The sequence below is a fragment of the Suncus etruscus genome, chromosome 9, assembly GCF_024139225.1.
Source record: "Suncus etruscus isolate mSunEtr1 chromosome 9, mSunEtr1.pri.cur, whole genome shotgun sequence".
NCBI classification, from domain to species: domain Eukaryota; kingdom Metazoa; phylum Chordata; class Mammalia; order Eulipotyphla; family Soricidae; genus Suncus; species Suncus etruscus.
This window is the reverse complement of record NC_064856.1, coordinates 112,906,728-112,934,190: the sequence shown is the minus strand read 5'-3', so window position 1 is coordinate 112,934,190 and position 27,463 is coordinate 112,906,728. Positions and strand designations below refer to the sequence as shown.

The 27,463-nt window shown below is 41.7% G+C and overlaps 1 protein-coding gene across 1 annotated transcript; it reads left to right on the top strand.

The window, feature by feature from the left end:
• Positions 1–2,953: 2,953 nt before the first annotated feature.
• Positions 2,954–3,991, top strand: LOC126018809 (mas-related G-protein coupled receptor member A1-like). Its single transcript, XM_049780906.1, has one exon. The coding sequence runs from the start codon at positions 2,954–2,956 to the stop codon at positions 3,989–3,991; it is 1,038 nt and encodes a 345-aa protein (XP_049636863.1).
• The last annotated feature ends 23,472 nt before the right edge of the window (positions 3,992–27,463 follow it).

Sequence of the window (27,463 nt, the reverse complement as noted above, 5' to 3'; positions counted from 1 at the left end):
AGAGGAAGGACTTCATAACCCTGAGGGTCCTGATGGCCACTCTCTCCCAAACTTCCTCAGCACATTGTTTAGTATTTTCTTTTCATGAGTCTCAGACTCCTGAGATGAGTCATATCTTAGCATCTCATTGGCATAGAGAACATAAGATGGTCTCTACAGAGATGGCTATCTCTGGCTGCCCCGAGAGGGGAGAATTACAGTTCCTGCCTCTGTGACAAATGTATGGTTCTCAATGGCAATGCATTGACTGAGCTTCATTGCTCAACAGTAGGATAACTAGGGAAGGAGGCCTAAGGGAGGGTCAGATTCTGTAGGGAGGAATGAAACTGGCTCCAAGGAGCTGCAGTGGACAGTGGCTGATGTCCCAACTGTGTTCAAGGAAAGATGAGTCAAGGAGGGTTCAATCTACTCTTCCCTTGCTGTCCCTCAGCTCTATGAGAGGATTGAGGTGTTGGGGCTGCAGAGGGGATACAGCAAATAAGGTGCTGGCATAGCATGCAGCTAACCTGGGTTCTGCCCAGGTCTGTACCCCACATTTTCCCTTAAGCACTACTAGGAGTAATTACCAAACACAGAACCAGGAAGAAACCCTGAAAACAGACATGTCTGAAGACCCAAACCCACCAATGCAAACCAGGAGCAAATGTGAAGGTTGAGTCATTCAAGAAAAAATGAACAAATGTGTATGCGTCAGGGAAATAAATATATGTGATGAACATGAGAGGATAATCTGAGGTGGAAACTGGATTCAAACACAAATGGTCTCCTTGTTTCTGGTGTAAAAGGCAAGCTAGAGCTGCCATGATTAGGTCAAAGATCAACTGCTAGTAACCTTCTGTGGCTCCAGTGAGTTGAATCATCTTGATTCTACTGTGAGTGTTCAAGGAAACCTCATCAATTGGAGCTGATTTTGGAGAAACTTCCTCTGTGCACTTGCAAGGTCCTGTGATCCTTGATGCCATCTGTGAAGCCAAAGTATTATAGTTTCTTTGCAATTCCATGGCCATTAAGTATTAGTTCTGACTTTACAGGGTACCCTGAGTCTTGAGTTTGCCTGGATTCTATCATTTTGAGTCTCTTCCCAGTTTCTAAGGTTCAGAAGGATTCAGAGCAGAGTCTTGATGAAAGGGTGAGGGAGATGCTGCCCCCAGGACAGACTGCAGAGACACCTCATATGCATTTCACATGTGCTCCTTGTCCATCTTCCTGTCAGAGTCTGTCCAAGACCCCCTGGGGACTCATGTGGCAGCTGGAGGGCCCATGTTCTGCTGTTATGCTCTGAAATGAGGGACCCACATTTCCTCTCATTTTGGAGTAACAGCTTTTCAATCGACAGGATGACTCTTCCATGCTTGTGATTGTCACTGATGGATGGGAGGTACCTCTGGACTGGTCCTTTACCCTACTTGATCTATACCCAAGTGGGTGATCCCTCCCTTCCCAATAAAGTCCTTGGATCTCAGAGAGCAGCTGCTTGCTGTTTAGTTTTCCACAACTATCTCATCTGCCTGCTGGTATCTTTTGCTAGAAAAAGTATCTTTGAGCAGAAAGCTTGTGGTGCAAGTTTCCTGAAACTGTTTAACATTGTGTGGGTTATTTTCTGTGTTGGCATTTACTTATGACTAGTGTTTGCCAGTTCCTGGGGATTGGAGCATGAGCTTTCACTAGAATTCCATATCAGGGGTAGAATGAGATGGGTGAGTGGGCACAACAGTTGTATTGTAGATATATGGGGGTGATAGAGCAGAACTTCTGAAGGCAATTAAATGTTTACTACTTAGGCATCATTTCATTGAATGGAAAAGAAAAATCAAGATCTGACAAGAAATAGAGATCACAGAGAAATTTTTCCCAAGTCTTTGACTTATTAATATTTGTGAAAATTCTTTATTCTGATTAATTAAATTAATTCAGTGTCTTATTCTGATTAATTAATAACTGATTTTAAATCTCTATTTCTTACAATTATGCAAATGATAATTAAAACCATAATTATACATATTAACTATTGCTCATATGGGTAATTTATTAATGGTTAATTACTGAACATCTTAATTGAGTGAGCATAGGACAGTCCAAATCTCTTCAATGACCCACTTGAACGTCTCTTTAAATTCATGGGTGGTTATTGTGAGTAAGTCAGAACTGCTGCCTGTGTGCGAGTGTTGTGATCCACTCACCCCTATCCAACTTCAGTCAGGAGCAGGCTCTCTGCAATAATTAAAATCCAAACCAAGCATAAGAGTGAAAAGCGTGGAGTCTGAAGAAACTTCAAAAACTTTTTCTGGAACCTCCAAACCCAATATCTCTTTATTGAGCAGCTCAATTCAACACTGGGCAGGGAAGAAAAGTGAGTGATTAAGTACCTCTCTAGAGCTAATCCAGTTTAGGTGGGCCTTGTACATGTGAAAGGGACTGGGCAGAAAAAGGATGTAGGTATGGGGAAAGGTCTTTGTTTTTGATAAAACAAGCTGAAATCTAACATGTGAGGGAATGTGTTGCGAGTCCTCCAATGTTACTGTTGATTTTGTGCATGACAACAGGAAACTAACATACAGAGACATTAAATTTTGTGCAGTGGAAACAACTTGTGTTTATTCAATTTTAATAACCTTCCATTTTCCAATGTTTTCATTTTTCTCCCACACACAGTCCCCCAAGTGGAGGAAGATTTCTTAAGGGCAGGGCTGTGAACAGATTGAAGTTTCTTGCCAGAAACTCTCAGACCAGCCCCTAGCAGCTGTGTCTTGGTGAGCTCAAGTGTGGACAAGAGTGGCAAGTGCCTCAGCAATGACACTGGCCTGGGGCTAAGAACAGAAGTTCTGTGCCTGGTGGCTGGTGATAGCAGGACTGGGGAGACTCTCACAAGGAGCCAACACTGGGTTCCCTGTTCATGGTGTCTGATGGTGTTGTCTGATCTGATGTTGGAGCCAGTTGCAGGGATAGATCAGCCATGACCTCGGGGGTCCTGTCCCTGCCAACAGCCCTTTTACACAGTGGATTACAGCATCAGGAATCACAGATGGCTCTAGAACCCAGAAGTGACATTGGGGACATGCTTCAACTCCTCTCGAATAATGGGACTGAATTACTAGCAGAAGAATATTATACATCACCGAATGAAACACACAGAATATATACTTTCTGGGATTATCACATTGTGGAAACTGTGGTGATTCAAAGTGTCATTATGTTCATCTGCCTCTGTGGCATGGTGGGGAATGGGATTGTCATCTGGTTGCTCAGTTTTTGCATAAAGAGAAACCACAACACTCTCTACATCCTCAACTTGGCTGTTGCAGACTTTACCTATCTCTTTGCTGATATTTTGGAGATTATAGATATGCTCACATTATCTATCCCTACATTAATAGTGGTGTTTTCACACATACTTGCAATATATTCTTACTCAGTGGGACTGAGCCTGCTCATGGCCATCAGCATTGAGCGCTGTGTCTCTGTGCTCTGGCCCATCTGGTACAAATGCCACCGCCCAACACATTTGTCTACCATTGTTTGTGCCATCATTTGGGTTTTGGCTTTTAGTTATTGTTTATTGGATTTTATGTGTGTTCAATGCATGTACATGATGGAAGTGTTGAACTCACTGTCCCTTCTTACTATCCTGGTGCTTGTTATATCCAGCATGATTCTTCTAATTCAATCCCGGTCCTTCTTCAGGAAAAGACAGCCCAGCAAGCTCTACATCACCATCCTGCTCAATGTCCTGGTCTTTCTGCTGCTCAATGTGCCAAGAGGGATCTATATGGTCTGCATATGGATAAGCGACTGTACATTTAGTGTATGGGACTACTTTATCCTCCTCAGTGCCATGAATAGCGCAGTCAACCCTATCATCTACTATTTTGTTGGAAGACATGGGCAGCAGAGGGGCAGGAAAACCCTCCGAGAAGTGCTCCAGAGTGCACTGATGGATGAGGACAAGGAAGCTGAGCAGAGAAGAGGAAGCACCATCAATGAACAGAGCTGACATCCTCTGAGTAATAGGAGGGGGCACTTTACTGAGTCCCCTTGTCTGGCCCTACAGACCAGGCAGTACTTCTGGGTGAATCTTCTGAATTTCTTTCATAGCATCTAAATGACTGTGGGACCCTTCAGGAAAAGAAGCACTGATGTGGAGGGAACATGATAGTCTTCATGGAATGACTCACATTTCTTGAATGTCTATTAACCTACTGTATATACCTTCAGTCCTTGTGAGTTCCAAGGTTTTACACCTACACTCATGGGATTATTTGCCTCAGCACCCGTGTTCCATTGTGTCCTCTGACAGACTTTCTTTAGACTGTTTCTGGGTGATCACATAGTGCTGGGACTACAAGTCCATAAGTCTATAGAAATGTGCACTTATATTGTCTGAGCTCTGTTGAGTCTCATGTCCTTGTAGAGTTGAATCTAATGCAGTCTGGACACAGGTCCTGGGAACTCCAGGACACCATCTGCCCACTTGATCTGTGTTCACATGTGTTCATGTATCATAAAAGCCCAGAGCTGTGAAGTGTCAACTCTGACCACCCTACTCTGAGGCCCTGCCCAGACTCCACTGAGGATGGGAGGTGACACAGTGATGCTCTGATCACACTTGCTGAGTCTTCAGCAATATGGGAACTGCTGGGTACAACAAGATACCCAGTTATCAGCCCCAAACAGAGGTGTTTCCCATCTTCCTCTTTCTCAAACCTCTTCCTTTGATATGTAAAAGCCCATTGGTTAGGTACTAGTCTTGAACTTCCCCTTCTGTTGCATGGGTATCAATATAGCAATTATAGCTTGGCACTCATAGATACCAACAGGTGCAGACTGACTCTGTTGAGTCTGGAAAAGAGGTGACTTTTTGATTTGGGGTGTAACCTTTTAACATGGATTCCAGTGTGTAACTTTTGATATTTTTACATAGTATGTTCTTAGTTTTAATAGGAATAGTGATTTTTTTTAGTAATAAATGGGATTGCAACTTTAGTCATAGGCTGCAATTTCAAGGTAAGAAAGACTAGGCCCAAAGAGACAACTAATTCCTGGACCAGGCTGTAAATAACAAAGGACATTCCAAGGAACGCAAGGACGTTTTGTTTTCCATCAGATACCTTGAAGGGAGGGGAAACCAACTAATCATCTTATATTCCAACAGGGGAGCACCTTGACCCTCATAGAGGAGATCCCTGCAGAGGACAGATGGCCCTTAAAGATTAGGGAGAAATAATTGCACACAGTCACTAAAAAGAATAAAACATAGACAGAATTAGTATGTATAAAATAGGGTGAAATCTAGTTTAGTGCTATTCTCGCTTCTATTACTAGCTTGCCTGAGGTAGAAACATGGGACCCCAGACTCCCTCCTCCCAACAGCCCAGTATCTCCACCCTGCTCGGATGGGGTTCTCCCAGGCCAGATCAGTACACACCTAAATACCACCTGGAGGTCCTACTCATATCACAAAAATGCTATCTAAATGAGGGATGGAATTAATGGTATCATGAAGGGGCTGAGCAGACGGGTTCTCCACCCTGTAGAATAAGCGACCATCTGAAGGGTTCAACTTGTATCTCTGCATGTCATCAATCTAGGAGTTGGGGGTAAATTATATTATGAAGGGGCTGAACAGACAGAAAATTGTGCCTTTTCTGTAAAAAAATCATTGCATGATTCAAACTGGATAAACCTATGAAATGCTTTGACCTGGGTTTCCTTTGCTTGGCAGACACTTGGGGGCCTCCCCAGGCATCCCCTAACGGCTTGCCTCAGCTGAGGCGTGTCTCGCTGAGGCTGTGTTTTCTGTTGGAGTTGTGGATTGTGCTGGTTTCCTTTGCTTGGCAGACACTTGGGGGCCTCCCCAGGCATCCCCTGACGGCTTGCCTCGGCTGAGGCGTGTCTCACTGAGGCTGTGTTTTCTGTTGGAGTTGTGGATTGTGCTGGTTTCCTTTGCTTGGCAGACACTTGGGGGCCTCCCCAGGCATCCCCTGACGGCTTGCCTCGGCTGAGGCGTGTCTCGCTGAGGCTGTGTTTTCTGTTGGAGTTGTGGATTGTGCTGGTTTCCTTTGCTTGGCAGACACTTGGGGGCCTCCCCAGGCATCCCCTGACAGCTTGCCTCGGCTGAGGTGAGTGTTTGGGGGCCGGAGCGCGGCCGCTCCGCTGCGCTTCGCGGCCGTGCACTCCACCTCACCAATGAGTACCACCACAACACGTAGAAAAACCCACAGCATAAGCGAGACAATGGGGAGACTACGCAGACCAACTTCAACCATAGAGAATGAAGATGGAAACTCTGATGACCCAACAACGACCAACTACCTAAGCAGTCTTTCAGAAATAGAGTTTAGAGACGAAATATGGAGGTTGCTAACAGATATCAAAGAAAGTATAAATCAGAGCACTAATAAAAATCAAGAGAATATGAAGATAGAAATCAGAAAACTCCAAACTGAAATATCAGATCAGATAACAGGTCTGAAAAACTCAATAGACGAATTGAAGAACATAATGGATGAGTTTTCCAACAGGTTAACAGCAGCTGAGGATAGAATTAGTGCTTTAGAAGACGAGATGCATAACAACTTTACACAGCAGAAGAGATTAGAAAAAAGCCTCAAATCAAATGATCAGACAATGGAAAATTTACTCAAAGAATATGAGAAGATGAAAATAGAAGTCTTTGATAAGCTCAACAGAAACAACTTCAGAATCATTGGAGTTCCAGAGACCCAAGAAGAAAATCTTCAGGAAGAATCAATGGTTAAGAACATCATCACAGAGAAACTACCAGAGCTAAAGAAAACATGTGACCAAATCCTGCATGCCCAAAGAGTACCAGCTAAAAAAGACCCCAGTAGAAACACCCCAAGACACATCCTAGTCACCATGATGAAACCCACCGATAGAGATAGAATACTGCAAGCAGCAAGATCGAAAAGGGAAATTACATTCCACGGAGCATCCTTGAAATTTACAGCAGACCTGTCACCAGAAACACTCAAGGCCAGAAGGCAGTGGTGGGACGTAGTGGCAAAACTCAATGAAATAAATGCTTCGCCAAGAATATTGCACCCAGCAAAACTAAGTTTCAGGTTTGACGGATGTATACACGGCTTCACAGATAAACAACAGCTCAAAATCTTTGCAGACTCAAAACCAGCCTTAAAAGAAAAACTGAAAGATCTACTCTAAAAACAAGACAGAACAAAAAACAAACCAAACTTCTACATAAAGATGGCAATAAATCCCATGACAATTATTTCTCTCAATGTCAATGGACTAAATGCACCAGTTAAGAGGCACAGAGTGGCGAAATGGATCAAAAAACTGAAGCCAACCTTCTTCTGTCTACAAGAAACTCACCTGAATAGTCAGAATAAACATAGACTCAAAATCAAAGGCTGGGGGAAAATCATTCAAGCAAACAACACCCTTAAAAAAGCGGGGGTGGCCATACTAATATCAGATGACACAAACTTTATACTCAGAAAAGTTGTAAGGGACAAAGATGGATATTATGTACTAATCAAGGGATTTGTACAGCAAGAAGAAATCACTCTCCTAAACATATACGCACCGAATGAGGGTCCAGCAAAGTATTTAATACAATTGTTCACAAATCTGAAGAAGGATATCAATAATAACACAATAATTGTGGGAGACCTCAACACAGGCTTGTCAACACTTGATAGGTCAACCAAATGGAAACCCAACAAAAATATACTAGACCTGCAAAGAGAAATGGATGAAAGAGGCCTAGTAGATATATATAGGGCACTCTATCCTCAGAAACCTGGATACACATTCTTTTCCAATGTACATGGGACATTCTCCAGGATAGACTACATGCTGGCACATAAAACATACCTCCATAAAATAAAAAAGATAGACATTTTGCAGGCTGCCTTTGCTGACCACAAGGCTCTGAAGTTAGATGTGAACTGCAAAGGGACACAGAAGAAAAAATTTAACACCTGGAAGTTAAACAGCCTCATACTCAATAACCAGTGGGTCCGAGATGAAATCAAGGAGGAAATCAAAAGGTTCCTGGAAACAAATGACAATAAAGACACAAACTATCAGAACTTATGGGACACAGCAAAAGCAGTACTGAGAGGAAAATTTATAGCTTTGCAAGCACACATCAGGAAGGAAGAAGGAGCTTACCTGAGTAGCTTAATGACACAGCTAATAGAACTAGAAAGTGCTCAACAAAAGGACCCAAAAATAGGGAGACAGAAGGAAATAACAAAGCTGAGAGCAGAAATCAACGAAGTGGAAACCCAAAAAACAATCCGAAAGATCAACGAAAGCAGAAGTTGGTTCTTTGAAAAAATAAACAAGATTGATAGACCATTGGCAAAACTCACAAAGCAAAAGAAAGAGAGAAACTTGATAACGCGTATTAGAAATGAAAAGGGGGAGATCACTACAGATACTGCAGAGATTCAAAGGGTATTCAGAGAATACTTTGAGAAACTCTATGCCACTAAATATGAGAACCTGGAAGAAATGGATAAATTTCTGAACTCATATAACCTTCCACGGTTGAATAAAGAAGAGGTAGCATATCTAAACACCCCCATCACTATTGAGGAAATTAAAACTGTAATCAAAAATTTACCCAAAAACAAAAGCCCAGGCCCTGATGGATTCACGAATGAATTCTTTCAAACCTTTCAAGAGGAACTACTACCAATTCTGGCCAGGCTCTTTTATGAAATCGAAAAAACAGGAATACTTCCAAATAGCTTTTATGAAGCCAACATCACCTTAATACCAAAACCTGATAGAGATGCTGCCAAAAAAGAAAATTACAGACCAATATCCCTGATGAACACAGATGCAAAGATCCTCAACAAAATCCTGGCGAACAGGATCCAGTGCCTCATCAAGAAGATCATTCACTTTGATCAAGTAGGTTTCATCCCAGGAATGCAAGGATGGTTTAACATCCGTAAATCTATCAATATAATACACAACATAAACAACAACAAAAATAAAAATCACATGGTCATATCAATAGATGCAGAAAAAGCATTTGATAAGGTTCAACACCCATTCTTGATGAAAACTCTCAGCAAGATAGGAATAAAAGGAACCTTTCTCAATATAGTCAAAGCCATCTACCAGAAGCCAGTGGCAAATATTATCCTCAATGGAGAAAAACTAAAATCCTTTCCTCTAAATTCTGGTACAAGACAAGGCTGTCCTCTCTCACCACTCCTATTCAACATAGCACTGGAAGCACTTGCTATAGCGATTAGGCAAGAAAAAAATATCAAGGGAATCCAGATAGGAAAGGAAGAAGTCAAGCTCTCACTGTTTGCAGATGACATGATACTCTACTTAGAAAACCCTAAAGACTCTACCAAAAAGCTTCTAGAAATAATAGATTTGTATAGCAAAGTGGCAGGATACAAAATTAACACACAAAAATCAATGGCCTTTTTATACACTAATAATGATAGGGAAGAAATGGACATTAAGAGAACAATCCCATTTACATTAGTTCCACACAAACTCAAATATCTTGGAGTCAACCTGACTAAAGATGTGAAGGATCTATACAAAGAAAACTACAAAACACTGCTCCAAGAAATAAGAGAGGACACGCGGAAATGGAAACACATACCATGCTCATGGATTGGCAGGATCAACATCATTAAAATGGCAATACTTCCAAAAGCATTGTACAGATTTAACGCGATTCCTCTAAAGATACCCATGACATTTTTCAAAGAAGTGGATCAAATACTTCTGAAATTCATCTGGAACAACAAACAACCTCGAATAGCTAAAGCACTCCTTGGGAAAAGGAATATGGGAGGCATTACTTTCCCCAATTTTAAGTTGTATTACAAAGCAACAGTTATAAAAACGGCATGGTATTGGAATAAAAACAGACCCTCAGATCAGTGGAATAGGCTTGAGTACTCAGAGAAGGTTCCTCAGACATATAACCACCTTGTTTTTGATAAAGGAGCAAAAAATCCTAAATGGAGCAGGGAAAGCCTATTCAACAAGTGGTGTTGGCACAACTGGTTAACCACTTGCAAAAAAGCGAACTCAGACCCCCAGCTAACACCATATACAAAGGTAAAATCCAAATGGATTAAAGACCTTGATATCAGAACTGAAACTATAAGGTATATAGAACAACATGTAGGTGAAACACTCCAGGACATTGAGACTAAAGGCATCTTTAAGGAGGAGACAGCACTTTCCAAGCAAGTGGAAGCAGAGATAAACAGATGGGACTATATTAAGCTGAAAAGCTTCTGCATCTCAAAGGAAATAGTGCCCAGAATACAAAGGCCACCCACTGAGTGGGAGAAATTATTCACCCAATACACATCAGATAAAGGGCTTATATCCAAAATTTACAAGGTACTGACAGAACTATACAAGAAAAAAACAACTAACCCCATCAAAAAATGGGTTGAAGAAATGAACAGACACTTTGAAAAAGAAGAAAGGCAAATGGCCAAAAGGCACATGAAAAGATGTTCAACATCACTAATCGTCAGGGAGATGCAAATCAAAACTACTATGAGGTACCACCTCACGCCACTGAGATTGGCACACATCACAAGAAAGGAAAACAAGCAGTGCTGGCGGGGATGTGGAGAGAAAGGAACTCTTTTTCACTGCTGGTGGGAATGCCGTCTAGTACAACCTTTATGGAAAGCGATATGGAGATTCCTTCACAAACTGGAAATTGAGCTTCCATACGATCCAGCTATACCACTCCTAGGAATATACCCAAGAAACACAAATATACAATACAAAAAACCCTTCCTTACTCCTATATTCATTGCAGCGCTATTTACAATAGCCAGACTCTGGAAACAACCAAGATGCCCTTCAACAGATGAGTGGCTGAAGAAACTGTGGTACATATACACAATGGAATACTATGCAGCCATCAGGAGAGATGAAGTCATGAAATTTTCCAATACATGGATGTACATGGAATCTATTATGCTGAGTGAAGTAAGTCAGAGGGAGAGAGAAAGACGCAGAATGGTTTCACTCATCTATGGGCTTTAAGAAAAATGAAGGTCATTTTTAACAATATCTCAGAGACAAGAGAGATGAGGGCTGGTAGGTGCAGCTCAGGACATGCAGCTCATCACATAGAGTGATGAGTGCAGTTGCAGAGATGACTACACTGAAAACTATCATAAAATGTGAATGAATGAGGGAAGTAGAAAGCCTGTCTCGAGTACAGGTGTAGGGGGGTGGGGAGGAGGGAGATCTGGGAAATTGGTGGTGGGAATGTTGCACCGGTGAAGGGGGGTGCTCTTTACATGACTGTAATCATACAACTATAATCATGTTTGTAATCACGGTGTTTAAATAAAGATAAAAAAAAATAATTCCTAAAAAAAAAAAAAAAAAAAAAAGAAATGCTTTGACCTGTATGCTTATTATCATATGAATTCCCTTAAATATTTGTAAATTTGGATACTTGTGGTCTCACTACAGACTGAAATTCCTGCTGCGTCAGGTGGACTGTGAGTGGGCCCAGGACGTCCTGTGAATAAAATAAACCTATGTGTGATTGCATTCTCCAAGGTTTGTGTCTTCTCAATTGAGTGGTGGGCTTTCCTTGAACCTTGGGCATGCCTGATCCCTGGAACTCCTCCCTTGGGTTCCCATGGCTCTGAAATCTCCAACCTTGGACTCCAACCCAGGTCCAGGCCAGTTTTGGTCAGCTTTAACAACTCCATGGATTATTATTTCTTCACCACTATCTTGCTTCTTTTTGTTGTTGTTGTTGTTTTTTGGGGGCCACACCCAGTGATGCTCAGGGGTTACTCCTGGCTATGTGCTCAGAAATTACTCCTGGCTTGGTGGAACATATGGGACACGGGGGATCAAACTGTGGTCCATCCTAGGTTAGCTGTGTGCAAGGCAAACACCTTACGGCTTTCACCACTGTGGGGTGATCTAACAACTAGTGAATTTTTATTTTGTAGCTAGGAGGCATAGGTGTGTCTGGAAGAGGCAGCTCTATATCTCTGGAGAGGAATCTGGAAACAAAAGACTTACCCCATTATTAATGCTCCCTTTTGCCTCATCCCAGAGGAGCCTGATGAGAGCCTTGTTTGTTTCATAGTATTTATGTGAGTCTTTCATGTTCTGTAAAATGAAAGCTATATATAGCAGTGAAAATGATACGATCATGCAATTTGTAGCAACATGGATGGATCTAGAAAATATTAAGCTAGGTATGCCAGAAGAAGGATAAATACAGGATGATATCACTATATATGGTATTTAGATTATGTACATTAAGAAATACAGTGGCCTGGTGTGCCACTCTGCACTTGAGTCGCCAAGTGTCACCCTGCGCCCCGGGGACCTGTGGATGGGTGGTATCTACCCCCAAGCCGGAAGGACATTTATACCGAAGTATGTGTGCACCCCACTATTTACCGCAGCACTCAGTATAATAGCCAAGATTTGAACCAACCTCGATGTCCAACAACAGAAGAGTAGATCATGAAGATGTGGTATCTATACTCAATGGAATACTACATAGCATTAGAAATGATACAATCATAAACTTTTCAGAAATGTGGATGGATCTAGAAAACATTATGTTAAATGAAGTAAGCCAGAAGGTGAAAGATAAACACAAAATGATAGCACTATTCTGAAATACCTAGAATATACACCATATATGCAAGCAATACTCCATGATCAAATAACAGGGTTTAACAGGGTAGAAACTCCAAGCACTGTAATTGTCAACATGTACTGGGGAGTAGTGCCCTAAACAAGTCAAAGAGGAACAACACAAAGCCTCGACTACATATTATACCCTAAAGAAACCAGCAACAGGGGCCGGTGAGATAGCATGGAGGTAAGGCATTTACCTTCCATGCAGAAGGATGGTGGTTTGAATCCCGGCATCCCATATTGTCCCTGAGCCTGCCAGAGGTGATTTCTGAGCATAGAGCCATGAGTAACCCCTGAGTGCTGCTGGGTGTAACCCCCCCCACAAAAAGAAACCAGCAACATCAGAAACAACAGCATAGAGAGAACAGGTATGTAATCAGCCTTTTACTACAAAGGCCCATAATAATATCTTAGGGATTTTATACAGGATTACAGGTAAAGAATACGATGGGAAGTCACTGACTCCAACAGAAGCATTTCAGAACAATATGTTTTAATGCCTTAATCTTACTATATTTAAAATAACCTCTCAGCTTTTCTGTCCACAGGGGTTCTTGAATACAAAGGGTGGACAACCTAAGGTGACACCACGGTGCTCAATCACACTAGATACATACTCAGCTTGTATTATGAAAATATCTTGATAAAACTCTTTAACATACCCTTTATCTCTAGGTTATGCCCTCTTTAGGACCTGAAGCATGTTACCAGCCAGACCACTGAAGCAACAACTATGGCCCACAGACTTATACTACAGGGCCTACACATTGAACACGTCCAAGCAAGTGGACATTCCCTTGCTCTTTTCTCCTCTTTCTCACTACATCTTTTTTCCCTTTTCTTCTTCTACCTTTTCCTCCTCACTATCATCAATTCAATCCATGTCAAATAAAAACCTTAGGAAAGCAAAGTTGATATGGAAGGTGCTGTGGACAATACTGCATAGGGTAAACACCTATATAGATAGACCTCACTAAAACATGGTTTAGTACTCGAGATGTGAAACCTATGTGTATCCAAAAGTTGATCTATTAGTTTCTTCACCTTACATGTACTATATTTACCTATCTTTCTGTACTCAGCTTATCTCTTGCTCTCTCCGCCTCTTTTTCTTAAGCTATACCTAAGCTAACTACTATATATTTATATGTGGGCATGAGCACACAGAGATAGGACTCCTCCTTGAGAGCCAAACCTAAATTGTAAACAACCCATACCTATAGCGTATATAGCCTCTCCCTTATACTATCTCCTCTCCCCCCTTCAGAAATCTAACTATCCTTTTGCCCCCCCACCAATCCCAATCTAATTTCCCACCTTATTAAAACTCTTCACCCTCAGTTCTTAATCCATAAGGCATCAAGACCAGCCTCCTACCCCAATAAACCAGTTCCCAGCACCCAAGCAAAGGGACACCCACTCAGACCCACAACTTGTCCCTGGCAATAAAATACAACCAACACCCCTGCTGACTCGTGCTGTGAGGCCCTCCTTATCACCTCTTCCTAATGTGGACTGTTGTTTGATACCGGAATTAGTGCCAAAGAATTCCCACTGTAAGAACTCTACCCAAGGTCTCTCTGTCGCAAATATTTTCTCAATCTCAAGAAGGACAGGGTGTGTGATAAAAATGCACCCTGGAGCCCACACCCCACAAGAAAAATCTCAAAAGACAATGGGGAAGCCCATACTTTCTTCACAAGTTTAAGGCCTATATAATACTACATCTTAAGTTGTTTTTCCCCAAATGTAAGGTAGTCTCCTGCATCACTTGGCTCCTTTAATTACCTTTTAAAATTTATTTAAAATTTTTTGATGTGAGCTTATATATTTTTATTTTTTGTCTTGTTTCTGTTTTCTTCTCTTTCCACCCCCAAATGCACCAGCAATATAATGTAGCACTATTTCTTCCTGCAAAGGCATACTAAAAAAAAGGGGAAATCTTACGTAGAAAGACAAGCTCTTATCTACTAGGGATAAGAATTCATACTTTTTTCGGAGAGATAGCACAGCGGCATTTGCCTTGCAAGCAGCCGATCAGGACCAAAGGTGGTTGGTTCAAATCCCGGTGTCCCATATGGTCCCCCGTGCCTGCCAGGAGCTATCTCTGAGCAGACATCCAGGAATAACCCCTGCACAAGGTCGGGTGTGGCCCAAAAACCAAAAAAAAAAAAAAAAGAATTCATACTTTTTTACAATACAGGGGCACCTCCCACCTTGAACATATGTCATGTTGACCCAACTTAGAGCCCAGGTGATTAGACACTGACCGTCCAGTCTTGAACCCTGGATCCCAGACATAGAAATAACACAGTCCTCCACAACAGCTCCAGGAACCAAATCCCCTCTGGGACATCCTTAATATTGCTCTGGCACCAACATGTGCCAGTTCTAATATGATATCCTGACAAGGAGGAAATGGGAACAACTTGATCTAAGAGCAGGTTGTCCTACCTCACCATCTAACTATAAGACAAAATCAGAAGACTTGTCACCCTTGATTTGTGCAAAAGCCAAGACATGACAAACCATGACAACCATGACTGAGCAGTACATATCCTGGGACCAATAAAAAAGCCCTAGTCGAGGATTTGGTCTATGATCTGTACAACAACCAAGACCTCAAATTTCAGAGGTCTGACTGAGACAATTGCAACTGAATGGGTTTCTGGAAACACAATGAAAGACTCTATCCCAGGCTCCATACTTGGATCAGTGCAATGACCAAGACCAGTGGTCGGCAACCTTTTTTTTTTTTCAACTGAGCCAAAATTCGCCAAAACCATGATTAAAATATATTTTGAGAGCCACATTTATTTTTCTTTGTCGTTGTTGTTTTTTATTTTTTTATTTTTTTATTTTTATTTTTTAACAGCGCTCAAGGGTAACTCCTGGCTCTATGCTCAGAAATTGCTCCTGGCAGGCTCAGGGGACCATATGGGATGCCGGGATTTAAACCACCAACCTTCTGCATGAGAGGCAAACGTCTTACCTTCATGCTATCTCTCCAGCCCTGAGAGCCACATTTTTAAAACTGAAAATACATAGGATGGTATAATGTTTTTAGTTTCAATAAGTTTTTTATTGAGAATATGCAAGTATCCACATAGGTCGGGAGGATACAAATAACACAAGTAATAAAACAAAAACTTTAGAATGATATTATTTGTTGATAATATTAAATTCCATAAAATTTGCCTTACAATGTAGAGAAAATTACATCCTGACAATGACTGACAAAGTCACAAACACTAATGTGAACATTGGCCTTGCATTTTCTTGGATAGTTTGAGTAAGTCAGGTTTGTATGTTGTTGTTTTTAATTTTAGGCACGATTCCAGGTTCTCATCTACGAGATGATTTCTCAATTTTCTCTTGATAAGATTCATGCTTGAAAATGATTGTTTGCATAAATATGTAGACCCGAACAAGGAAAGAACAGCAAACGCTAGCTTTTTTAGTTGATCATATGAGTCAGGAATACTATTCCAGGTGTTAAAAATCAACATATCTTCCTTCTCCAGGTCTGTCAAAGCAGACCACTTGTGCTGCGAACTAAGTTCACATTTATGTTTCTCCAAACTCTCTAAATTAGCGCAAAGACGTTCAAATTTCGAGCTCCACAGTTCTTTGTTTTTTAAATACATCAATTGCATTTCAAAGTTGCCAATGTTGATATTAAAGGGAGAAAATTTTAATTCCGTTACAGTGGCATCCAGAGGTTTTTTAACAAAGGCCAATGTCACTTTGCTGTTTCTGAAATCCTGAAACCTCTTGAGAAAAGCTTTCCTCATATTTAAAGGTGCTGTTTTAAAATAGGTAATGTCACTATCAGAATTATTTTCTTGGTGATGTTTCAACAGGCTTGGATGGTGAATCAAAGTTTCTCTGTCAAGATCTTGAGCAAAAACATAATTTGTTTTCAAATGAAATAACTTCTAACATCAAAATTTGTGTTTCCTTTCCCTGTAGTTTATGATTAAACTGATTTAGATGTGAAGTAACATCCACCGTGAAATACAGTTTTTGAATCCACTGATTATTTGTTAATTCTGGATAGTGAACACCCTTCTCGAGGAAAAATGCTTTGATTTCTGATAATAAGAAAGCAAAACATTTCAAAATGTTTCCTCTTGATAACCAAAATGTGCTGTAAATTTGAAACCCTACAATATGGAGATGAAACAGGTAAAAGAGGAAAACCTTTTAACAATCTTTAAAAGCAAGGACAGTGTTCTAGAGAAAAGTAGTGATTTCACTGAAAGGAAAAAAAAATCTATTGATGGGGCTGGTGAGGTGGCACTAGAGGTAAGGTGTCTGCCTTGCAAGTGCTAGCCAAGGAAAGATCACGGTTGGATCCCCCAGCATCCCACATGGCCCCCCCAATCCAGGGACAATTTCTGAGTGCTTAGCCAGGAGTAACCCCTGAGCATCAAACGGGTGTGGCCCAAAAAACAAACAAAAAAAATCTATTGACACTTTAGTGTGTGCTGCTAGAAACCAAACTAAAATACACACAAAATAAAAATGGCGACATCCAAGGACTATAGTCTCTTTAGGACTCATCTCGGTAAGATGTCCCCACACGACGCACGTGGGGCCAGTTCCTGCCGTGATTGGGTACCCAGAGACATTTAAACCATAGCGGCCTTGCTCTCTACCTTTTCTCTGCTGAGCCTGCCTACATCCAAGGACTGTCCGGCCGCTTCACTTCATAGCCACGCTTATATTGTAACCCCTGAATTCCATTTCTGTACATTTTAGGAAGCAATCTACAGCCTTGCCAATGGAGTAATTTTGTAGCACACCCCCATATTTACAGAAATCAAGATGGCTCCTCTGCCCTGTTTTTGCAAAAGCCGGCTCCCTGTGTGTGACACCAGGCGGGGAAAATCCGCGAAAGTACACCAGCCCAGTGGGGCCCAACTGTGAAAAACTGTGAGTGTGACCTGTCTATGTCTGTCTACTGTCCTCTTGGTGAAACTCTTGCAAGTGGGGCAAAAAGAGGCTCCAGAAACCTCGCTCGCCCAGAGGCCATTTTCAGGGAGGGACTACAGAGCATGAAAACCAGCAAGGCTTTGCAAAAGCCAGCTCCCTGTATGTGACATCAGGCGGGGAAAATCCGCAAAAGTACACCGGCCCAGTGGGGCCCAACTGTGAAAAACTGTGAGTGTGACCTGTCTATGTCTGTCTACTGTCCTCTTGCGTGAAACTCTTGCGAGTGGGGCAAAAAGAGGCTCCAGCGGAGCACAGCCACTTCGCTTCGCTACGCGGCCGTGCACTCTTTCTAAGGAAAGAACTCCATTGCAACAAGAAGGAAAAATCACACTAAGAACAGCGTTATATCACAGAAGCAAACATTTCTCTCCGGACTGTCTTCTCTGTTGCATGCTCGGGCCTAAGATTTGACCCAGTGTGAGGCTTCATCCATGGAGGACTCCCCTCCCTTAGAGGCAAGTCAGCCCATCCAGAAAGGGAGGAGCCAGAGGAGTGTGCTGCCTGCATCATATAAACAATGAATACCACCACAACACGTAGAAAAACCCACAATATAAGTGTGACAATGGGGAAACAACGCAGGCCAGCATCAGACATAGAGAATGAAGATGACAATTCTGAGAACCAGATAATGACCAACGAACTAATCAACCTCTCAGATAAGGACTTTAGACTAGCAATATGGAAGATGCTCAACGGACTCCAAGAAACCATGGATCGAGTTGAACAGAACACTAATAAGAACCAAGAAAATATGAAGACAGAAATCACAAAACTCCAAACTGAAATAACATGTCAACTAACAGGACTGAAAAAGTCAGTAAACGAAGTGAATGACAAAATGGATAAGCTCTGGGACAGGGTATCAGAAGCTGAGAATAGACTTGGTGCTGTGGAAGATGAGATACATAACAATTCCATACAGCAGGAGAGATTGGACAAAAAACTTAAAGCAAATGAGCAGACAATGGAAAAATTAGTCAAAGAATGGGAACAGACGAAAATAGAAGTCTATGATAAGATCAACAGAAACAACTTAAGAATCATTGGAGTCCCAGAGACCCAGGAAGAAGATTTCCAGGAAGAATCAATGGTCAAGAACATCATTAAAGAGAAACTTCCAGAGCTAAAGAATATATGTGATCAAATCCTGCATGCCCGAAGAGTACCAACCAAAAGAGACCCCAGAAAAACCACCCCAAGACACATCCTAGTCACAATGACAAATCCCACAGATAGAGACAGAATTCTGAAAACAGCAAGAACAAAAGGGGAAATCACGTTCAAGCAAGCTTCCCTGAGATTTACAGCAGACCTGCCACCAGAAACACTCAATGCCAGAAAGCAGTGGTGGGATATTGTGACAAGACTGAATGAAATGAATGCTTCACCCAGAATACTATTCCCAGCAAAACTCACTTTCCGGTTTGACGAAAGAATACATGGTTTCACAGACAAATAAACAGCTCAGAAACTTCACAGACACAAAACCAGTCTTAAGAGGAAAACTGAAAGACCTAATCTAAGACAAGACTACCCAAAAGACACACCAAATTTTGAAATAAAGATGGCGTAAAATCCCAGGACAATTCTTTCTCTCAACGTCAATGGACTAAATGCACCAGTTAAGAGACACAGAGTGGCTAAATGGATCAAAAAACTCAATCCAACCTTCTGCTGCCTACAAGAAACGCACCCGAATAGTCAGAACAAACATAGACTCAAAATAAAAGGCTGGAGAAAAAAATTCCAAGCAAACAACACCCATAAAAAAGCTGGAGTGGCCATACTAATATCAGATAATGCAAATGTTATACTCAGGAAGGTTGTAAGGGACAAAGATGGACATTTTATATTAATCAAGGGGTACGTAGAGCAGGAAGATTTCACTCTCCTAAACATATATGCACCGAATGAGGGGCCAGCAAAATTTTTAATACAACTGTTGACAAATCTGAAAAATAATATCAACAACAACACAATAATTGTGAGGGACCTTAACACGGCTTTGTCAACACTGGATAGGTCAACCAGACTGAAACCCAATAAGAATATACTAGACCTGAGGAGAGAAATGGAAGAAAGAGGCCTAGTGGATATATATAGGACACTCCATCCCCAGAAACCTGGATACACATTCTTCTCGAATGTACATGGGACATTCTCCAGGATAGACTACATGCTGGCACATAAAACATACCTCCATAAGATTAAAAGAATAGAAATTTTGCAGACTACCTTCGCTGACCACAAAGCTCTGAAATTATTTGTGAACTCCAAAGGGACTCAGAAGAAACACTTTAACACCTGGAAGTTAAACAGCCTCATGCTCAATAACCAGTGGGTCCGAGATGAAATCAAGGAGGAAATCAAAAATTTCCTGGAAACAAATGACAATAAAGACACAAACTCTCAGAACTTATGGGACACTGCAAAAGCAGTACTGAGAGAAAAATTTATAGCTTTGCAAGCACACATCAGGAAGGAAGAAGGAGCTTACCTGAGTAGCTTAATGACACAGCTAATAGAACTAGAAAATGCTCAACAAAAGGACCCAAGAATAGGAAGACAGAAGGAAATGCCAAAGCTGAGTGCAGAAATCAACGAAGTGGAAACTCAAAAAACAATCCGAAAGATCAACGAAAGCAGAAGTTGGTTCTTTGAAAAAATAAACAAGATTGATAGACCAATTGCAAACCTAACAAAGAAAGAGAGAGAGAGAAACTTGATAACTCATATCAGGAATGAAAAAGGAGAGATCACTCTCCTTCCTGGGAGCCGGGAGTCTAGCAGGAGGAGGTTTGGCAGGCCCCCGCCATGCCGGAGGCCTGCTTGGCCAGGCCTAGGGGGGGTGCGGGACTTGGGTAACCCCAGCACCCCTCTGCCGCCTTGCTCCAGATCTCCAGGGCTTCCCCGGGCCACACGCCTGGGCAAGCCGGTGAGTTGGGTCCTTTGGTGGAGCTTGAAGGTACCCTAGGCCTTCCCCCACCATCCATGCGGCTCCTTAGGGAGGGTCCGGGTGGGGCTCTGAGCTTCTGGTCTCCCAGCTTCTTGAAGGATCTCTCCTTCCTGGGAGCCGGGAGTCTAGCAGGAGGAGGTTTGGCTGGCACTGGTAATCTCTGTCCAGTCTACATTTTCAAAATCGCGCGGGGGCTATTGCCACCGCACGCACAAGAAACATTAAGAGTACTCTCACAAGAAACATTAATAGTACTCTCACAAGAAACATTAATAGTACTCTCACAAGAAACATTAATAGTACTCTCACAAGAAACTGTAATAGTACTCTCACAAGAAACTTTAATAGTACTCTCACAAGAAACTTTAATAGTACTCACTATCATTGAATTATGTTTTTATGTATGCAGAATGTCTATTTTTTACTCTGCCCTTTTGCATACCCCTTCATAAGTTCATATTTCTCTTTAACTTCTTTAACTCCTATCGTCATTACTCCTTTTATACCCTTTCTAACTTAAGTACTGTTGAGTCCTAAGTCACAGACCAAAGTGGTGCCCTAGAGTTAACACCCACCCAACTATTTTAAAAGGCATAAAAAGGACACATATCTTTTCAACATTTTATGGGTGTTTTCTTTGACGGCTATAACTTTTGCTAAATACTTTCTTATACAGTGATGATCCCCCCCCCCATGTTTTTTATCTTCTCTTTGTGAACTGCTCAATATGGAATTTGGTGTGAAAGAATCCCTCAGTTTAATACTTATGTTTGAACCAAGTCATGGGTCTTGTTGGAAATGTTCTTATGCCCCCATATATCTGATAGCACCACGTGGCTTTATATCTTGTTTGCGTAGGCACACTAACATGGAAAAATACTATACATACCAATAAGTTCTTATCTAATAAAAATCTTGTAGTGCAATGAGACCTTACACCCTGAACATTGACATAAAGACCTGGCACAGGCCCCAGAGAATGGGCATTCTCCATTCACCCCTTGATCTACAGAAGACATTTACAAAACATCCAAGGTTGTATATAACATCACCTGGTGGCATTCCTGTACCAGGAAAGACCCTACAGCTGCTCTGACATCTACTCAAAAGAAACACCCCTTAACACTGAGAAGACAACAAGAACAAAGACCTGCTTACTGGACAGGGCTTGCTGTATTGCCCCTTAATTGTGAGGTTTGTCTATAACATCACCTGGAAGCAATCCTCTAACACGGAAGACCCTACCACTGCTCAGACATCGTCCTGCTCAAAAGAGACTTCCCTTAACACTGAGAAGACTTAACAACAACAACCTGCTTACAGGAAAGGGCTTCCTGCATTGCCCTTTCATGGTGAGGTGAAACGAGAAGGCACTCCACATCATGACTTCAATGTAGGACATGCAGATTCCAGAATCTTTAATACAGAAACATGAGACCAACAACAGAGACTGTGTGAAAAGTGTGTTGGCACTACAGACAAAGTCTTGGAGTGAACGATAACTTTCCTGAGGCCTAGAGCTGGTCTTATGCCAGGAAACTTCAGGGGTAGGATCTCTTTGTATTTAGGCCAAGGTTATTCCTTTCCATGCCTCTCATATTTTGGTGGGCCTATGCAAACAACAATTGCCACTCTAACACCGTTTTTACTGTGCTCCTTTGACTCTAATCCTTAAAACGCACCCACTTAAAATTTGAGGTTAACTTAAGCTAATATGCATGTACATGGAAATGTAAAAAATACTATGCCTCTAATGTTTAAGGAGTTACGTAAGTTTGATGGCTTTAGATTGCCTTGTGTGCTGTTAAGAAATATTATAATGTGCTACAATCTGGAGACTTGAGGGACAAAGTAATTGCACATGGATTCTGTTTTATTTATCTTAACTTTCTTTGGTGAAAGTTCAAAGTTAAGATATCAGCAAGGGGACTTCTTCTGATAATTATGTTATGGGTGATTGTCCTTCCACTGTAACTTTACCTTATCCTCTTTCTTTGCATCTTTTGTTCTCATAATTCAAAATAAAAAATTATAAAAAAAAAAAGGAGAGATCACTACTGATATGACAGAGATTCAAAGGGTAATCAGAAACTACTTTGAAAAACTCTACGCCACTAAAAATAAGAACCTGGAAGAAATGGATAAATTCTTGGACTCTTATAATCTTCCACAGTTGAAGGAAGAGGATGTAGCATATCTAAACACCCCCATCACCATTGATGAAATTAAAACAGTAATCAAATGTCTGCCGAAAAACAAAAGCCCAGGCCCAGATGGATTCACTAATGAATTCTATCAAACTTTCCAAGAGGAACTACTGCCAATCTTGGCAAGACTCTTTCATGAAATTGAACAAACAGAAACACTTCCAAATAGCTTTTATGAAGCCAACATCACCTTGATACCTAAACCAGAGAGAGACGCTACCAAAAAAGAAAATTACAGACCAATATCACTGATGAATGCAGATGCAAAGATCCTCAACAAAATCCTGGCAAATAGGATTCAATACCTCATTAAGAAGATCATCCACTACGATCAAGTAGGTTTCATCTCAGGAATGCAAGGCTGGTTTAACATCCGTAAATCTATCAACATAATACACAACATCAATAACAAGAAAAATAAAAATCACATGATCATATCAATAGATGCAGAGAAAGCATTTGATAAGGTCCAACACCCATTCTTGATCAAAACTCTCAGCAAGATGGGAATGGAGGGAACCTTTCTCAATATAGTGAAGGCCATCTACCACAAGCCAGTGGCAAATATTATCCTCAATGGAGAAAAACTGAAAGCCTTCCCTCTAAATTCTGGCACAAGACAAGGCTGTCCTCTCTCACCACTCCTATTCAACATAGCACTGGAAGTACTTGCTATAGCGATTAGGCAAGAAAAGGATATCAAGGGAATCCAGATAGGAAAGGAAGAAGTCAAGCTCTCACTGTTTGCAGATGACATGATACTCTACTTAGAAAACCCTAAAGACTCTATCAAAAAGCTTCTAGATACATATAGACTATACATATAGATACATATAGACTAGACTCATATAGCAAGGTGTCAGGCTACAAAATTAACACACAAAAATCAATGGCCTTTCTATACACCAATAGTAATAAGGATGAAATGGACATTAAGAAAACAACCCCATTCACAATAGTGCCACACAAACTGAAATATCTTGGAATCAACTTGACTAAATATGTGAAGGACCTATACAAAGAAAACTATAAAACTCTGCTCCAAGAAATAAGAGAGGACACACGGAAATGGAAACGCATACCCTGCTCATGGATTGGCAGGATTAACATCATCAAAATGGCAATACTCCCCAAGGCATTATAGAGATTTAATGCCATCCCTCTAAAGATACCCATGACATTCTTCAAAGAAGTGGATCAGACACTTTTGAAATTCATTTGGAACAATAAACACCCTCGAATAGCTAAAGCAATCATTGGGAAAAAGAATATGGGAGGAATTACTTTCCCCAACTTTAAACTGTACTACAAAGCAACAGTTATCAAAACAGCATGGTATTGGAATAAGGATAGGTCCTCAGATCAGTGGAATAGGCTTGAATACTCAGAAAATGTTCCCCAGACATACAACCACCTAATTTTTGATAAAGGAGCAGGAAATCCTAAATGGTGCAGGGAAAGCCTCTTCAACAAGTGGTGTTGGCACAATTAGATAGCCACTTGCAAAAAATTGAACTTAGACCCCCAGCTAACATCATGTACGAAGGTAAAATCCAAATGGATTAAAGACCTCGATATCAGCCCCAAAACCATAAGATATATAGAACAGCACATAGGCAAAACACTACAGGACATTACAGGCATCTTCAAGGAGGAAACTGCACTCTCCAAGCAAGTGAAAGCAGAGATTAACAGATGGGAATATATTAAGCTGAGAAGCTTCTGCACCTCAAAGGAAATAGTGCCCAGGATACAAGAGCCCCCCACTGAGTGGGAGAAAGTATTCACCCAATACCCATCAGATAAGGGGCTAATCTCCAAAATATACAAGACACTGACAGAACTTTACAAGAAAAAAACATCTAACCCCATCAAAAAATGGGGAGAAGAAATGAACAGACACTTTGACAAAGAAGAAATACACATGGCCAAAAGACACATGAAAAAATGTTCCACATCACTAATCATCAGGGAGATGCAAATCAAAACAACAATGAGATACCACCTCACACCCCAGAGAATGGCATACATCACAAAGAATGAGAATAAACAGTGTTGGCGGGGATGTGGAGAGAAAGAAACTCTTATCCACTGCTGGTGGGAATGCCGTCTAGTTCAACCTTTATGGAAAGCGATATGGAGATTCCTCCAAAAACTGGAAATCGAGCTCCCATATGATCCAGCTATACCACTCCTAGGAATATACCCTAGGAACACAAAAATACAATACAAAAACCCCTTCCTTACACCTATATTCATTGCAGCACTATTTACCATAGCAAGACTCTGGAAACAACCAAGATGCCCTTCAACAGACGAATGGCTAAAGAAACTGTGGTACATATACACAATGGAATATTATGCAGCTGTCAGGAGAGATGAAGTCATGAAATTTTCCTATACATGGATGTACACGGAATCTATTATGCTGAGTGAAATAAGTCAGAGAGAGAGAGAAAAACGCAGAATGGTCTCACTCATCTATGGGTTTTAAGAAAAATGAAAGACACCCTTGTAAATAACAAAAGAGAAAAGAGCTGGAAGTACCAGCTCACCTCAGGAAGTTCACCACAAATAGTGATGAGTTTAGTTAGGGAAATAACTACATTTTGAACTGTCCTAATAATGAGAATGTATGAGGAAAATGGAGAGCCTGTCTAGAGTACAGGCAGGGGTCGGGTGGGGAGGAGGGAGACTTGGGACATTGGTGATGGGAATGTTGCACTGGTGATGGGTGGTGTTCTTTACATGACTGAAACCCAAACACAATCATATATGTAATTAAGGTGTTTAAATAAATTTAAAAAAAAGATGGCTCCTCTAATAATCTTAAAAGTAGGAAACAAATAGGTATCCTCTCAAGAAGTTTAGATTAGACCTATGGAAAATGCTCAGGGAGCTCAAAAAAAAAAAAAAAGCATCGATAAACTTGACTGGAGCAAAATTAAACATCAAGAAGTTTTGTCAACTGAAATTAGAAATTTTCACACTGAACTAACAGCTCAGAAAAACTGAGCTTACCAGGACCCTTATTCCTAACCTGAGGAGTGCTGGGAGGCTTGGCAGGCCCCCAGCCATCCTTATCTTTTTCCCCTGACTCCAGGCCTTCCCTAGGTGCCAGCTCAGATGGCCAAAAGTGGGTTCAGGTGGACTCTTAGTGGTCCTCAGGTTCCCCCCTCCCTCCGTACTCCAGGGGGGAGGTGCATGGGGAGGAGGGCGGGCAGACATCTGGCTTCCGGTTTCCTCTTTGATTCTGGAGACCAGCTCTTGCCAGGTATGGGGTTTGGGAAGGCTCCATACAGGAGCTTTTCTTCCTAGCCTGGGGACTGCTGGGAGGCCCAAGCCGTCCTTGTCTTTTTCCCCTGACTCCAGGCCTTCCCTGGGTGCCAGCTCAGATGGTTAGAAATGGGTTCAGTTGGACTCTTAGTGGTCCTCAGGGTCCCCCCTCCCTCTGTACTTCAGGGGGGAGGTGCATGGGGAGGAGGATAGGCAGACATCTGACTTCCGGTTTCCTCTTTGATTCTGGAGACCAGCTCTTGCCAGGTATAGGGTTTGGGGAAGCCCCATACCAGAGCTTTTCTCCCTAGCCTGGGGAGTGCTGGGAGGCTTGGCAGGCCCCCAGCCGTCCTTGTCTTTTTCCCCTGATTCCAGGCCTTCCCTAGGTGCCAGCTTAGATGGCCAGAAGTGGGTTCAGGTGGACTCTTAATGGTCCTCAGGTTCCCCCCTCCCTCCATACTCCAGGGGTGAGGTTCATGGGGAGGAGGACGGACAGACATCTGGCTTCCGATTTCGTCCTTGATTCTGAAGACCAGCTCTTGCCAGGTTTAGGGTTTTTCTCCCCTGGACTTTAGTCTTTCCCTGGACACCGGTCTAGGTGGACTCTATAGGTTTCAACAGGCTTTACCCCTATCTCTCCCTACACTAATGGGAATGCACTCTGGAAGGAGGGCAGGCTGTTCTAGCACTGGTTTATATTGGGACAGTCAGTGGAATTTTTTTCTCTTTTTTCATATTGATATTATTGTGTGCATATATTCTATATATCCATATATATCCATAATATCCATCTTGTATTGAGACCTTAATACTGCCCTACAAAGCTCATTTCTAATATTTTACTACCTCAGTCCCAACCCTTACTTCCCCCCATCCTCCCATGTAGGTACAGCTAATGACATGAAGCTCACCACATAGAATGATAAGTGCAGTTAGAAAAAATAGCTATGGGGCCAGAGAGATAGCATGGAGGTAAGGTGTTTGCCTTTCCTGCAGAAGGTCGATGGTTCGAATCCCGGCATCCCATATGGTCCCCTGTGCCTGCCAGAGCGGATTTCTGAGCATAGAGTCAGGAATAACCCCTGAGCACTGCCAGGTGTGACCCAAAAACCAAAAAAAAAAAAAAAAAAAAAAAGAAAAATAGCTACACTGAAAACTATCATAACAATGTGGATGAACGAGGGAAAAAGAAAGCCTGTCTCGAGTTCAGGTGTGGGTGAGGTGGGAAGTAGGTAGATCTGGGAAATTGGTGGTGGGAATCCTGCACTGGTGAAGGGGGGTGTTCTTTACATGACTGTAATCATACAACTACAATTATATTTGTAATCACGGTGTTTAAATA